The sequence below is a fragment of the Diadema antillarum genome, unplaced genomic scaffold (genome assembly GCF_040938485.1).
Source record: "Diadema antillarum isolate AM-2024a unplaced genomic scaffold, OU_Dant_1.0 scf00000119, whole genome shotgun sequence".
NCBI lineage: Eukaryota > Metazoa > Echinodermata > Echinoidea > Diadematoida > Diadematidae > Diadema > Diadema antillarum.
This window is the reverse complement of record NW_027271008.1, coordinates 56,944-74,361: the sequence shown is the minus strand read 5'-3', so window position 1 is coordinate 74,361 and position 17,418 is coordinate 56,944. Positions and strand designations below refer to the sequence as shown.

Genomic DNA, 17,418 nt, shown 5'->3' with positions numbered 1-17,418 from the left:
AATAGCTAACTCCGATGCTGGCATCAGATAAGCCCACTTTTTTTCTATGAAAGAATAAAAGGAATTTAACTCCAGTTTCATGCTTATCACCATTGTTTCCAATATTTTTGAGTTACCCTGAGATTGAGGCATCCAATTTCTTTTGAGTGCTGCAGAGCAAAACAAACATTGTGGCGTATGGATTGACGCTGAATATAGTTCTGCAATGCAATGTTCATTTTTCTGACCTTTGTCATGCTATCAAAGGAATGTCAAAAGGCTTTTGATTGTACCAGGTGTATGCTGGTGCACATTACATTGTACTTCATTATGATAACTGCACTTCTGAATGAAGAAGAGAGCATTTTCTTTATAGTCACTCTACAAGTAGATTTCAAGAGTCAATGGCAGACTCTTTATATATGAAAGGTTTGATGGAGTCTGCTCTGTCCTTATGAATCCAATTTCCCTTTAGCTTTCTCATTGATGATGGGCAAGAGATAAGGCAATCAGAAGAAGAGGATGTTTTCGAGATGTCTGCCAGGGGATGCGTTCTTTTGTTGGCAGATGCAAAGCAGCGATCTGAACACACCATGGAACGAAGATACGGTGACCGCAATCTGTGACCTCCTTCTCAAATGAGGATGCGCTTGTTATCAAGATCTCTGGGGCCATCGTGCTCCAAAGAGGCAAAAGCTCACTCGTCTGTCTTTCATTTGTTTTACTACAGTATTTATCCAGTACAGGGAGACTTGCTGGCTCTGGTCGAGCATGATGATCAACATCGCAGCAACAGTCGTAAAAGTCGACTATGCTGTGTCTTCTAACCTGTTGGAGACTAGTCCCAGGTGTACTCGGGCAGGGTGCTTATGGGCAATGCATGTTGTAGCAAAATCAGCCCATCCTGAATTGGTTAAGGTTTTCCATCCTAAATGAACAGCAGGCAAGTCTAAAAGAGATGTTGTGTTGTTTTGTCGTTGTTGTCTTTTGTATTTTAGAGAATGGTTCTGTTTAAAAGAGTTCACTATTCAAAGCTGTGCTACAAAACTTTTACCTTGTATACTGGTATAACCATGATGCTTGTACCAAACTGCAAAAGCTCTTAAGTTAAAACTTAAAAGGCTTGCAATTGGCAAATGTCAAGGAGGTTAGAATCTGATTATTTCCAAATAAGTCAGTGCCATCTGACTCAGACAGGACTGGTGGGCGCGATGTAACAAATGCTTTCTTTTGTTGTCTCTGGTTTATCATTCTCACTGAGTGATTTGTGTGTCTGTCAGATTTGTTGGTGTAAGATTTGATCAAATTTGATTCAGTATCTAGGACCAAACACTTCTCATCCAAGTTCCCTGTACTGCTCAGCATTGACTAAAGGTTATAAAGCAGCGTTTCTTTGCTAGAATTTAAGATGTTCATAGTGCAGCGACCAGCCGTGCACATGCCATTCATTTTTTCCGTGTGTCAGCCTCACAGCAGAGGGTGTACATCTCATATGATACTGTGAAGCAAATGGCAGGCACGTGTCAGCATTACCCTGCAAATTTTTAAGAGAAAAAAAGACATCAGACGGAAAAAAAAAAAAAAAAAATCTCCAAGGGGTACGGACTTGATGGAAGAGGGTATCAAAGAATGACAAGTTATGAGCATATCTCTTTTGGAACAGGTGGTTACGTTGTCGAGGGTTTACAAACTGTCACTGTACCGCAAATTTGCAGGTAGGGGTTTGGTTATGTAACCATGGCGGCACCGAGACTCGGTGATTGTGCTTGGCACACTGCCACTTTTGATTCTCGAAAGATGAATACGAGACAAGAAGGCCACATTTTGAGTTTTGGTTTGAGGAAAAATGAATAGCTTTCTCCAGTAAAGCACATTACACTGGTTGTACAAGGAATAGTTTCCTTTTTTGTGTGTGTGTGCTAGTTATTATTTGTTAGACAGGAGAATGAAAATGGGTCCATTTAAAGCCATTGTGCAAGCTTATGATTTTTTTTTTTACTCATTTGCAATTTGGGAGTAAATAAGACTTTTAATGTGAGGCTTTGCAATCAAACACAGACAAAAGATAAAAAATAATGATAAATCAATTTTTAAAAAAGTGATAAATTGAATTAAAAAAAAAAAGAATCAACATCCAACTGCGCTATTGTATTGCTGATGTGAAGTACAAATGTACTTCACACTCTATTCAAGAATATCAATAGCAAAAGAAACCTAAAGCACACCAAGACTCATATCGCACAATCTTTAAAGACTTTATTACAGTGATAGAGGCTAAACAATACAACAGCTGCATGCTTTGTCTTAGTCACGTCACCATGGAAACGCTGATGTCAAATCTGCCTTCAGATGATATGATGTCAGAATCGGTCACGGCCGATGTGATGTCAGAACGGGTCGCGAAGAAGCCAGGCGCTTGAGTGTGCTTTGTTTTGCCTCGTATCTTTGTTCTTATCTCATTTTTTCTCTGACCAACGTCTGCGAGACACACGTAAGCGAGAATTTTCTCTCTCTTTTTTTTTTTTTTGTGGTCATTATGATCAATTAAAGAGCGCTTTTGATGCTACAAATGGAGCACCGAAACCTTGAAGGAGGAGATGAGCCCCAACCGCATGAATCCCCTTCGGGATGAGGTCAGACCCCAGCCACAACAGGTGAACGAAGGAAGGTGATAAGAGGAGGATTGACAGGTGGAGATAAGGATGAAGGGATGGATGAATAACTGAGTGTATTATGTTCGAAACAAAGCACACAGCAAAAGATGATGGAGTGAACAAAGCAGAGAAGACTTCATGGATGACCGACCAAGTTTGGGGAAGAATTTTGAAGGAACACACAACAACAAAATATGCAGAAAGAGACGGAGATCTAAGGACACCCTTCCTCTTCGCTACCCCTCTTCCTAGCCCTCACCCCCCCCCCCCCCACCACCACCACCACCACCACCTTCCCAAAGGTCAAAGTGTCTTGACGTCACGCTAATTTCCTGTTGTTCACGGCCTGTTGGGTGAAATTGAAACTATCCAGTGAGTGAAATCAAGCCATGCCCTCCACCATCCTCCTGTCCCCTTTAGGCTGGGGAACATCCCTCCATGGACCTGTAGACATAGGTCCCATGATCCCTCTAACAGGTGATCAGTTCAGTGGTACCAGTGGCGGATCCAGAGGGGGCGCATCGGGCGCATGCCCCCTCTTAATTTTTTTGTTAGAACATAAGAATTACACGTAAAAAGAAAAAAATGGGGGAGGGGGCTCGTGCACCCCCTTTAATTTTTATAAGGGTGCCTCCCCTTTACAGAATACCTGGATCCGCCCATGGGTACAGTTGTAAGTGGTTATATTCTAGGACACTTTTGTAGGCTGGCAATGGTGGTTACAGGTTTTGGAGTCCCACTCCCCCCCCCCCCCCCCCCCCCCTCTCAGTAATTTGTGAAAACTGATTAGTTGAGGAAAGCCAGCATATGAGTAAACTCTCCAAAATATAAAGTGTTTCACAGAATACATGTACGTGCTCGGGCTCCATAGGTTATGATTGCAGGATATTTTGATTTAGGCCAAAGCTGTTTTGTTGATCCCTGTGGCATTCAGATGTCATCAGATTTGATATTAGAAAACAGCTTTTTGATGACTTTGCTATATCCAGACAGTATTCTGGACTTGTTGGCTAATATTTCAAAATCATTCAACATTGCCACAGTAGTAAGTCACCGTAAAACCCAGTGGTATTTCAAATGATCCCATCTGTATATTTTATTCCCAGTAGTTTTATCGATATCTCATCTATCTGGCTGAAGAGACCTGTATTATCTGTTACTTGATGCATAGTCTCTGCTTATTGCGTATTAGCGTCTCCTTGTCCAACATTCTATGAGTCGTCTCAGGAAAACAGTATGATTAAACAAGCATTACAGTAAATCTCCAAATCCATCTCTTCAAAGTGGTCTGTTTGTGGGAAAATACACTTGGTACTTGTAGATGAAATGGATTTGTAGAGACATTGACTAACCCCAATGGATTTGATAGTGTTAGCTTTTTGATGTTTGTCATGGCTGCCTCATTCACAGCGACAGTGATGTTTGAGTCCACAGCCAGTTGTGTCGGTGTGTATCCCCCAGTCATATCTGGTCAAGGTCTTGTCGCACTTTCAGTTTCATTTTAATACCTGGGACGGGAGAGTGTCCTGTCTAGTGTTGGATAACCTTTAGCTCTATCCTCTGTATTGGCTTTCCCCTTCCCATTAAAAATCTCATCTAAATTCCTAGCATGGTACATTTTTCTCTCTTTTTTTTTTTTGGGGGGGGGGGGGGGGGGGGGGAGGGGGGGGGGGGGCATGGGTGTGAGTTGTTTTACTTTGTGATTTAATAAATCACTTTATAGACATGATCCTGAGACTGTGTGTGGAGGTTTTAAATAATGTTCCCTTTCCCTTTAAAGTGCACTTAATGCCTGCCCGTGGTTATTGTCATTATCATTATTTCTGTCCTTATATGTATATCATGTAATCTTTCACTCAAGTGAAGTGTGCCATTGAGATAGTCATTTTACGGTAATATGATACTGATAGCTATCTCGTATGGAAAAAAAAAACTTAAATGTCGATCTATGTGTAATTATTTAAGAGCCAAATCAGATATTTTAGCTGGAGTCCTTATTGAGTGTGATGCTATCTCTCCAAGTGAAGAACGCTCAGTGCTTGCTCTTTTGTGTGTGATGTCACATCCACTTATCTCCTACATCACATTGTCATCATTCACCTGTTTTCCCAATTGACGTGTCATTACATTTAATTGTTCTGTCGTGTAATATCGCTGGCGCAAAGGGGAGGAAAAAGCAGTGAGATTTCAGGTCGTTGCTGCTGTACGTGTATCATGCCAACAATGGGCAGGATCTGGGAATGATCAGTTCATTTAGAGAGATCAGGCACAAATTTCCATTTTTGATGAAAAATCATGTCTGAGGCATTTCAAATCCTATAGTATGTTTGCTGTTATGATGCATTGATGAGTTCTTGAAGGAACTATGTAATGCAATTGATTAGTAAATGCCTGTTGACTGGTGTTGATTCATAATACCGTGATTATCAATTATGTGGCCAAAGGAATATCTGAATATGTGTCATATGTTTCATAATAATTTTCTATTATTTATTTCAGATTACTTGGATACGCCCAAAAATATAAACTTTCTGTCAGTAATATCATCTGTCAATCATTACTTAAGTACTGATGTGATTATAACAGTAGAAATATTATTATAAAGTATAAGGCCCATATTATATATGTATTTTTGGCCACATAACAAATAATGTTGTTTTATAATGTCATTTATTTTGTAAACAAATTGTATGTGATATTGATACGTTGTGTCACTGTGCAATTTACCTCAATTCAGCCTATCGGCTGCCATGGTAGTTGCTTTTTACACCATTGATGAAATAAAATAAGAATAAACAAATGACAAGATATCATGAATCAATACAAGTCAGCATGCATTTGCATTACGAAGTCCCTTTAACCCGTTGAAGACTAGTCCTGAGCATACTTGGGCAGGTGTCTGTGGGAAGTAGTGAATGTTGTAGGAAGATCTGCTCATCCTCATCAGGTTGAAGACCTCTGGAGACACATGACAATGTAGTAAAGCCACATGTTGCATGAGGTGTTCTCATGGTACCCCTTCCATCTGGTACAACGGGAGTGGAAGATGGCATGACTTTTCCCTCCAGGCTTTCCTCAGTATCTCAGTAGGAAATACTTGAGCACACTGATGGCTGTTTGGCTCCGTGGGAGTTGACTCTACCTCTAGAAAATTTCCCGTAGCACCACACGATCATGACATCCCTCAGCATGTCGTTAGGGGACGTCAATTAGCGGCCGATGACACCCGTGGTCTCGGCATCCCCCTGACTTAATTAGGGCCTGTCAAGACCGATGCTGGCAGGAAGACGGCCCAGAAGGAGATACCAGGAGTGGAAAAGAAAGACGGGAGGTAGAAAAAAAAGGGAGAGAGATGGTTGATGGTTTGGAACCCCCCCCCCCCCCCCAGAAAAAACAAACAAACAAACAAATGATGTGTTGGTTTAAACCTGTGGTTTCGTATCTTGAATAGTGATCCTTCACAAGGGCAGATAGGCCAATTGCTACTTTTTTGCAGTATTTTGTATTCCTTTTTTTTTTGTTGCTAAAAATAGTGCAGGTTTTTGTGGAAAATACTGTTTTTTCCAAATTTGTATTCAACTACACACATCTTTTGCAGGAAGGGGTAGAAATGGTGTTTTTTCACCAGAAATATGCCTTTTTAGCCCTCATGATACTGCAGCGCTGTTTTCAAGGTTGGCATCCCTGCTAGGGTCTTGTGCTACAAAGAACCGGCATGCTACGTAGTGTTCATGTTTGCTTAATTCCCAAATGGGAGAGACCATACTTTGATGCATTATTAGTGCTTCCTCATTCTTCCAGCCTGTCACGAGAAAGTGTCACATACATACGAAGGAAATGTATGAAGGGATTTACAAAGATACAACTTGATGCTTGCTATCCTTTAAATTCCAAGACCAACGGGTATAAACTACTAGTGATGGCAGTAACTAGGTGCAAATATGCCATCAACCAATAATTAGTTTGTAGACAACCAGCTTTAGTTGCCACAAATGTTGCAGGTGTGGTATTACAGTGATTTGAAAACATTGATGCTTTGTGGCCAAGAAGTGGTGTCAATTGCATCATCCCTATCTTTCGAAAAAAATCTTTAAAGGGGATGGCTAGAAACTGATCAGTGGGAATCAGTGGGAATGCTGGAGGATGATTGTTCCAATCCTTGTGGGATTCATTTAAGAGTACACAGTAGACCTCGCCTAAGTCGACATCGCATAAGTCGACAACTCGCTTAAGTCGACACAATAAAAAAGTCCCGATTTTTGCCTTTGTTATTCCTTGAAAATTTCCTCGTCTTAGTCGACATTTATAAGTCGACAACTCGCGTAAGTCGACCTGATTTTTCAGTGCCAACTGAGCTGAAATACGTGTTAATTCCCTCGTCTAAGTCGACATAATTTTTTGCTCAAAATCTTATCGCCATTCTCTGAAAAAGAATTGTTTTCCCGCTCCAATTCGCTGCGTTTATACTCGTAATTCGCTAGTGTACGGTGCGATAGCGTTCGCGCCATGCGTCCATTGTCTTGTATGCCAGAATATAGAAAGGACATACACTCATTTGCACTGGAGCATTATATGTAGTACCCAAGACAGTTCACTTTACCCCTTTTCTCCCTCTCGTTTTTCTCAAATCGCACAAATTTTGTACACTTATATGCCCCAGAAGGTATTCATTATCCGAACATGAAATAGGTGTTTTTGTAAATCCGAATATTCTAAGGTTGATTATTCCGAAGCGGTATTCAAACCAGGGCCCTTTCTAAAAAGATTTATTACAATGCAACTAATAACGCAGCTCAAAAAAATCAAATGCAGGTGTATCAAATCACACTCAACTTTTGCATTTAAACGCATGTGCGTTGCTGAAAAGACTTGCGTTTGATAGTCATATGAAACTAGAAAATAATTGTACGAACCTGAAACTCAATTGCGTTTAAACGCAACTCTAAAAATCAAATGCAAGTCCATCAAATCACACGCTACGATGTATTTAAACGCAAGAGCGTTGCAGAGAAGATTTGCGGTTTTTGTACGAAACTAGAAACTGCGTTTAAATACATCTCTATACATCTACGGAAGTGCGTTATTGTTGAAAAGACTTGCATTACTTTTTTCATTTCGTAAGCAAAATTAGAAATTAAACGCAACTCTGAAAATCAAATGCAAGTCCATCAAATCACATGGAACGCTGAAAAGACTTGCGTTTGATAATCACACGAAACTAGAAAATTGTAGGAAACTTAAACTCAATTGCGTTTAAACGCAACACTAAAAATCAAATGCAAGTCCATCAAATCGCACGGAACGCTGAAAGACTTGCGTTTGATAATCATACGAAACTAGAAAATTGTAGGAAACTTAAACTCAATTGCGTTTAAACGCAACTCTAAAAACCAAATGGAAATCCATCAAATCACACGGAACGCTGAAAGACTTGCGTTTGATAATCATACGATACGAGAAAATTGTAGGGAACTTTTTTTTTAACTCAATTGCGTTTAAACGCAACTCCAAAAATCAAATGCAAGTCCATCAAATCACGTAACGCTGATGTATTTAAACGTGACAGCGTTGCAGAGAAGACTTGCGGGTTTTGTACGAAATAAGAAATTGCGTTTAAACGCATCTCTAAACATCTACGGAAGTGTGTTATAGTTTAAAAGACTTATCGTAAGCAAAATTAAAAATTAAATGCAATTCTGAAAATCAAATACAAGTCCATCAAATCACACAGAACGCTGAAAAGACTTGCGTTTGATAATCACACAAAACTAGACAATTGTATGAAATTTAAACTCAATTGCGTTTAAACGCAACTCTAAAAATCAAATGCAAGTCCGTCAAATCACAAGCAACGCTGTATTTAAAACGCAGGAGCGTTGCAGAAAAGACTTGCGGTTCTTGCCCGAAACTAGAAACTGCGTTTAAACGCATAAATATGTATGGAAGTGCGTTATTGTTGAAAAGGCTCGCATTATTTTTTATTTCGTAACGGAACTTTCGCCGTGACCGAACTTAGTCTGCACTTGCAGGGGAAAGACATCGCAACATTTACACGTTTCAAAGTACCGAAACGCATGCTGCTTCACAAAATGTCAATGAAAAAAAATGATAACGAATTATTGTTAAAGTTCGCTATGCCGAAGTTTTAAATCGCAGTACAAAGTTAAATTAGTCCGACAATGGTAAGAGGTTTGGTTTTACGAAGATTATAGTAGTCCGAAAGATGTCGTTTTCGTATGAACAAACTTTTCTTCTTCTTTTTATTTCAGACGGGCCCGCGCCGTACAGAGCGGTAATGTTGCGAATCGGAGCGCGAGAACAATTCATTTTCAGAGTATGGCAATACAAATTTAAGCAGAACAAATATGGCGACTTAGGGAAGGAAAATCACACATATTTCAACTCAGTCGGCACTGAAAAATAATCTCGACAGAATCATGCGAAATCACACGCATATCTTCTCAGCAACGCACTTGAATTTAAATCGCAAAGTTTAATGCAAATTTGGGGTATTTGCCTTTGATATTTCAAATCAAGTTTAAAGGACAAGTTCACCTTCATAAACATAAGGATTGAGAAAATGCAACAATATTAGTGGAACACATCAGTGAAAGTTTGAGGAAAATTGCACAATCGATGCAAAAGTTATGAATTTTTTAAATTTTTGTGTTGGAACCGCTGGATGAGGAGACTACTACAGCTTGTGAGTCATATGCGTACAACAATATAAAGAAAATGTAAAAGAAAATTCAACATATTTTCACTTTTTTGGCATGATAAAAGTGCACTTGACTTGCCTCTTTCTAAAGGCAGGGGAAATAATATTACCCATAACATTTGTCGGTAACGAGTCAGGGGAATGTGTACTTTTTTCAAAAGATGGAATTTTGTGAAATTCTCTTTATATTTTCCTTATATTGTTGTACGCATGTGACATCTAAGTTATTCATACACTGCAGTAGTCTTCTCATCCAGCGGGTACTGCACAAAAACTTCAAAAATTCATAACTTTTGAACGGATTGTCTGATTTTCCTCAAACTTTCAATGATGTGTTCTACTAATATTGCTACATTCTCTCAATCCTTATGTTTATGAAGGTGAACTTGTCCTTTAAAACGTTAAGTGTCTAGAAACGGGCCTAGGTTTCCGATCCCGCTCTCTCAAAATCTCTCTAGAGATTTGGGAATTGTGCGTTGTCGTTACTAACCCGCGCAAGATTTATGCATGAACTAAAACATTATTGTTGCTCATGGCAGTAGGCATGTTTTGGCAGCAAAAGGAGTAAGATATGGGTAGCGATCCGCATCGTGATCCAAATCTTACTCTGTACAGGGGAAATTAATTTTCATTTATAAGTCGACAAAATGTCGACTTACGCGTAAGTCGACATTCGCGTAAGTCGACGTGTTTTGCTCAGTCCCGATTATGTCGACTTACACGAGGTTGACTGTATATCTATTGTTCTGTGAAAATTATTTGCTTCAGAATGGTCTCATATTCAAGTAATGTGCAGTTTAATGTTTCCAGGTTAGCATCCCTGGTCAGTGACGGTGGATTAATCTGCACATTACTTGAATATGAGACCGTTCTGAAGCAAATAATTTTCACACAACAGTAGAAATATAATGTACTCTTAAATGAATCCCACAAGGATTGGAATACTCATCCTCCAGCATTCCCACTGATTCCCACTGATCAGTTACTAGCCATCCCCTTTAAGTCTGAAGTTTTGGTGACTCACAACAGAAATGTAGTGGCCCAAAATAGATGGAAACATAACAATCCATTTTCAATTTAAGTGCCTGATTGGGCCACCAAAAGATAACCTTTTTTTGGAAATTTGGTGGCCCAACTTCAAGTTTCAGTGCCCCCGGGCCACCAGGCCACTGCTAATGACAAGCTATGCTTATGCTGCAATTCATCATTCATCATTTTAAACTCATGGGCCCGAATTCACGAAGGTGGTACAAATGAAACCATGGTTTAAACCATGGACAAAAACCATGGAGCGCCAATTGTTGCATGGAATATTTCGTTACGAAATCAGTCATTTCGTCGATGAAACGATTATTTTGTAACGAAATGACAACATTTTGTAACTAAATGAACATTTCGTCCACGAAATGATTATTTTGTTAACAAAACGGTCATTTTGTCGATGAAATGACCAATTTCATAATGAAATATTTTGTGCGACACTTGGCGCTCCATGGTTTTTGTCCATGGTTTAAACCATGGTTTCATTTGTACCACCTTCGTGAATTCGGGCCATGAAGTTTCCATTTCCTGAACTCTTTATGTGCCATGGTGTAAACCCTCTGTGTGCCACATTATTCAGAAACAACAACGTAGTCATGCCTTGGGAAAACATTCTGTTTTTCAAAACTATGTATCAAACATTTATAGATTTTTGTTACCCTGGACATGTATTCATGAGCTAAGTTGTAGAGAGAATGCCAAGCTTTGCTTTGATGTAAATTGTATGACAAATATATGAAAGGTTGTTTTTCTTCAAATGACCACTAGCTAAATTATTGTAGAGGCATGACTTTTGCAGAAACAGTTAAGTTACAGAAACTTAGAATTTACCTGCAAATCCAGTAGGAAACACTGCTTGATAGTCAGTTACTACTTAAAATGCAAGCTATATGTGAGAGGAATGGAATCGTGAGAAACACTTTCATTGTGCTGTGGCATTTGGAAATTTATCAATTGGTTTGGGCGGGTTGTGCGTTTGTACAGAATACGAGAACTTGGCATGCTCTTGACTGAGTTGGGCATGAAGACGTGGCACATGAAGAGTTAACTAACTCTTTTCTGCCTTTTCAAAGTGCTACTCTGAGCACACATATCTATCCATGACCCATTTTTAATATCAAAGTGCACCTGTGACCCAGTTGTAATATCAAACATGCCCTGTTGATTGATGCATGTCAAGCACATTTCTGCCGGAGTTGGCAGTCGTTGGCATAATTAATTTTATCATGACTTGAAATCTCCTACTTCCATGAAGCTGCTCGTAGGGCTCATGAAATATTGCACTTGGCAAACAAACTTGCTTTAAATGTCAAGATGCGTGGGAAAATGATCATGAAATATAATTATATCTTTCAAACTATGAGCAGCAGCTGCGGGTCCTAAAATTCCCCTCATAATTTCTAATGACTTCCGTAATTTCACCTACAATTTCTTTGTAATAATCGGCCCATATTTGCCACAAGGTTAAATCTCTTTAAACTTGAAGGACAGAACATACTGTGTCACTGACTTAATCTGAGAAGTAAGTTGCCATGTTTTTGGCACAGACTCCTTGATTGAACTTGGCCAAAGTCTGTATTCACTCAGCTTTGAGTTATGATATTTTTGTAAAGCAGTGGGTCGTTTTTGTTGTGCCACTAAATTTTTCTGAGGTCTTTTATAAATAGAAGAGCATCTGATGCAAGTACGTCTGGGTAGCTCCTCTTTCTGTGAAGTCCCAAACAAACGTGCTTTGAAAAGATTTTCCGTGGGCTGTCATTTTCAGTTTATATTACTGATCTACAAACATACAATACACACCTCACCTCAAGTCAAACTGCCAGAGTAAGGACACATTGTAGTGTATTCCATTACTTGTTGGTGCCTGTAACATGTACTACAAAGCCAGAAATGTTCATGTGATTTTTTAATTTCACCATTCGTGAGAGCCAAGATTTGCGAAATTAAGATGCATGCGAAATTTCTTGCCTACACTGTATGCTTTGAATGTTAGTGGCAATTCACGAAAATGTAATGCCGTGAAAAAGGTTGTCAGCTCGAATTCACAAAAATTTCATACCGTGAAAATATCGTGCTTTACAGTACTCTTTAAGCTGTATCATCATTCACATACAGGCAGAGAGATATTGAATGAACATTGCCAGTATACATGTACATGGGTTACTTGTAATGTACATACCGTATGTAAAGTCCGTCACTTTATCGTCTCAAAATTTTGCTAACTCACCATGGTGTCCCATGTTTGGATTCCTTCAAATTGCCCCTCCCATCTGAAAACAGACAAAGGTGGGGGGGGGGGGGGAAGAAGTCTAGATCTTGCCGGCTTGCTGGTTGGTACAGTAACATTACAACCTGCAAGAGGTCATCCATGTGTCAGGGACAGTAGAAGGGAACATCACACGCCGACTGCACATTTTGTGGGGGGGGGGGGGGGGGGGCCTTGAACATTAGCACCAACGTATCAGGAGGATCTTACCACAGACTTGCCCTTCCTTGCAAACCATGATATGAAAGAAAACACGGGGGGGGGGGGGGGGGGGGGGGGGGGGTAAGCCATCTTGCCCTGTCATGCCAAGAAAACATTTCATAATTTTCCAAGAGGGTTATACCCCCCCCCCCCCCAAAAAAAAAAAAAAAAAAAAAAAAAACGGAAAAAAAAGTGGTCAGCACTTTGCAGTACCTGCTGAAGCTTTGAATAAAACATGAGAGAGAAGAACACAAAAATCAGACTCTGATTGTGAACAAAATGTGAGAAATTTGCTTCCAGTAGCAGTTTTGACTGTACAACAATGTGATAGAAAGGGAGGATTCCAATCTATGCTCCTTATTCCATCCCCATACTTTTTCCTTGGCTTATATTGATGCTACATACTGTTCTATGTGTGCCTTCGTTTGCCATTGTAAATATTTACATCTCATCCCCGATTTCAGGGCTTCTAAACTTAAAGATGAAAATCTGAATTAATTTTAAGATCTTGAGTTTGTGTTTGCTCTGAATTTCTAAAGTACAGAGTGTAGTGTGTGGGGAACAAGGAGGATACACTCCACTGAGAAAGAGAATGAGGTTCAAGGGAAAAGAGAAATGAGCACAAATAGGGCAGTTTGATTTCCAGCTAGTTTTCACTGCTGTGTCATGAACCCAATTATTTTTGTTTTATGATGAAACATCTTACATCCATTACAACATATGATAATCGCAGTTGCCATGGCAACAGCTGGTTAGCAGTTTATCACCTATGAGTATTGTAGTTGTTGATATGGAAACTACAATTATCATTGTGATTTGTTGTATTTGCAGATGTCTTTGTGAAATGGGACTTTGGTATCTGTTCATGACTAAATTCTCTGAATTTCCATATGCCTCATAAATGCTCAAAAAAAACCCCACATTACTATCAAGTTGTTGATAGCATTTGTTGTTGTTGGGTTTTTTAGTTTCTTTAAAAGTTCTCCAAACATTGTTAGTCCTTTAATAAAGTATTCCAAACATAGAGCACACTGCACTTCCCGGCCTGAAATTGTTAAGAGCCAAGATTAAACAGATGAAAGAATTAAGCACAACTGCAGAATGTTAGGGGTTTCAGTGAGATCTCAAGGTCCCTTTGCCTATGCATACAAGTACAAGTTTATCTTTTGGGATTGTCAGCTCCAAAGAAGAAACTGATTAAGCCCTTCCTTGCCAGACAAATTTGAGGAGTATACATTGTATATATGTATTTGTTTGTGTCTGTTGTGACTGTGGTTAACTCAGGCGGCTCCTTCACTAATCAAAACACTGGAGTAGTAATGGGAGATCCCTCTGCCCTGTTATGTTCAGACAAGTCCATCTTGAATTTCACCACTTAGTTAACCCATTGAGGATGAGACCCCCATTCTCGGGCAAGCGTCTATGGGGAATGTGTGTTTTTGCAAGATTAATCCATCCTCAACGGGTTAAGGGTTTCCCCAGCTGTATCTTTTGTGGGCTGTTGTTCTGTGAGGATCTCTCATGTCTGTCTATCTGTGTCTATGTCTGTCTGTTGCTTCAGGCAGGAATTTGCAGATATTTGTATTGGGTTAGGGTCATGAGAGTGATGTTTGGATTTGTAATCAAACATTTCCACAACACGTGTTGCATTGTGGTACGGTCAAACCTGTCTATAGCGGCCACCCAAGGGAGATGGATTAAGTGGCTGGTGACAGGTGGCCACTATGGACAGGCTCTTTAAAAAGATGGTACAGTATTGGTGGAGATGAGAATTGGGCTTTTAACTTTTTGCGAGATACCAAGAAAACACTTATGATATAGTACATAGCATACCATCATGAGAGGAATTCAAAATTTATTTGATGAAAATCGGGTTTGGAATGACTGAAACATCCAAAAACAAAGTAAAACAAAGCGATCGTTCTTTTTTTTTGGATATCTCAGCCATTTCAAAACCAATTTTCATCAAATAACCATTTAATTTCTCATAGAATTGCATGCTCTTTCATATTTCATAGGAGGTTTCTCATTATCTCACCAAAAAATGTTAGAAACCCGAAATTAGGTCTCAACCAAAACTGTACGATCCCTTTAACATGCTTTTTTTCTCTCAGAGGGAATTGTTTTTAGTGGTTGTACATGGCAGATAGCCGCTGTAGACAGGTTTGATTGTACTTGTTTGTGTGTAAATATGATCCTTAACTTTCCACCGATCATACATGAATTCAATGTTCTGATGTATGTCCTGTTTGAAGGCTGTGTTTGGATGTTTTTCACTCACATTGTAATGAAGCCTGTACGGCGGTATGAGAATTTTGTGATTTAGTGGGCGATAATCCAGACTAAAAATCTTCAAATCAATAGAGTTTCTATCAAGATAAGGAATTGATGAAAGAAAATGCTGTTTGCATTGAGATCAGCAATTTACATCAAAAATAACATGAGGAAATATACATATATTGACCATTTGATAATTCTATGTACTATAAAGACTTATGATTCCTGTCAACAATATCCTGCATATATCTTATGTGTCAGAACATTTTAGAAAAGGGTAATGTCAAAGATTGTATGGAGAGCGACAAAATATGCCCCGAATGACTTTAGTTCATAAACTTGAGCTCTGGTGTAGGTACCATGAAGTTTTCACTTTCATTCTTGATTTCTTGCAATTCGAGTCATGCTATTAATCCACTCTATTCTCTGTTCAGTTTTTGGGTCAGATTTTATGTATCATTCATAATCTGTCACAAGTTAGTGTATACATTGGTCCAGATGATTTTGACAGTGTTCCTGCAATTCAAGTCATGGTATTAATTCAATCTGTTCTCTATCCATTTCCTGGTCAGATTTCATGTATCATTCGTAATCTCTCACAAATTTATGTATAAGGTATTGGTCCTAATGATTTTGACCTTGTTTTTCTCTATTACTACAGGATATGTACGCCCACCGATCTCTACCATACATCATTGGCACACCAGCCTTCATGCAAGATGATGATGTGGGACTGTTGGACCTCAGCGAAGAAGGTAAGGCATCAATGTGTATTTGGTTATTTTACTCCAACTCTCAATCCTTGTGGAAACACAAAGAAAGGGACCCAAAAACAAGTGTCTGTTTCTTTCTTGAGTGTACCTTTAGATTTTGAAATCAAGCGATTGTTATTTGTTTGTTTGTGTGTGTGTTTGTTTGTCAAAGAAAAAATGCATGATTTATTTATTTTCTTTATTTATTCATTTCCAGCAATAGGGTGGATAGCCCTTTCAACACAGCTGATTTTCAAAGGGGTCCACTTGACATATTATTTGTATATATTAGAATTCATATAAAACAACAAGGACGATAAATACACATTAAAAACTTTTACACCATGGGTATGAAATCATTATAAAAAAAAAGTGACCTACAGTCAACAAATCAAATTGAATATGATTCATTAAAATGATTTCAGCAGCAAAGAAAAAAAAATTATTCATGATAAACAAAATGACTCACAGTCGATATATTAATAAGATACATTAAAATAATTGCAGTAATAGAAATAACCGGACAAAAAAGAAGATAGAAATATACTCAGAGAACTCGACTTTTCAACACTACTAGATAACTAACCAAAATACTAATTAACGACAGCAAAAATTGCGTTTGGGTGTGTGTGTGTGTGTGTGTGTGTGTGTGTGTGTGTGTATGTATGAGGAAGGGGGATATCCAAAACTGGAAACTTGAAACCGGTGACCAACGAGGTAAAACAATACTTTATATAAAAAAGATATTAAGAATATAAATAAAGATATATCAAATTACAACTTAAAAACTCTAAATCTCAGTTTTCATCTTCTGACAAAAAAATGATAGCTTTATATCTCAGTAATCACAGATTCCATACTATCTCAGCATACAGCCAATCAGTATTGATTCCTATCCCTCTTCCAGGACAGCTATGATTGAAGTAAGTAATTTGAATTCAGTGCAAGTGCTTCGTGAAAAGAGAACATTTTGAGTGGCAGTGCAAGGCATCTATCATAGCATGGCTGGGATATCAACATTTGATTAAAGTCCTGGAACTGATATTGGAACACTTGGTGAGAGTTTTGGGAAACAATATTCCATATCTTGTAGCTTCTTATTCTAATTTCATGGTAGATCTCATCACAGTTTGCTGCTCTTTAGTAGTCATTCTTTGGTTTTCATTTCCTTTCATTTCCTTTCTTTATTTGATATCCAATTGCTGTTTAAAAACAAGACATGGAAATTTGATTTTGTCACCATTCAATGTCAAAACATTAAACAGCATAAAGATAAAAATAACATGACATTTGACATCAAAATGTATACTCAGTTGTTACTATGAACTAAACAATTAAACACTTAAGTTACTAAGATCGTTGAATATGTAATGAACATATAAAAAGGAGTATACAAATGAAAACATGTATAATAAAATATTATGCGAATATCTGAGTGTCAGTTGTTGTTTTTTTAATTTGTTTTGTTGTTTTGTTGTTTTGTTGTGTTTTTTTTGCAGCCATGATTCTGTAGCTTCAAAAAGTATGTCA

General features: G+C 38.5%; 1 protein-coding gene across 1 annotated transcript in view; it reads left to right on the top strand.

Annotated features, from left to right (window-relative positions):
- The window catches only part of LOC139720020 (WASH complex subunit 2-like), a gene marked incomplete at its 3' end in the record, with an annotated part of 111,798 nt that overhangs the window by 48,777 nt on the left and 45,603 nt on the right, over positions 1 to 17,418 (top strand). The window contains exon 6 of the mRNA XM_071631395.1: positions 15,798 to 15,891. Within this exon, the coding sequence (XP_071487496.1) occupies positions 15,798 to 15,891 (94 nt within the window). The remainder of the gene's footprint in view (positions 1 to 15,797; positions 15,892 to 17,418) is intronic.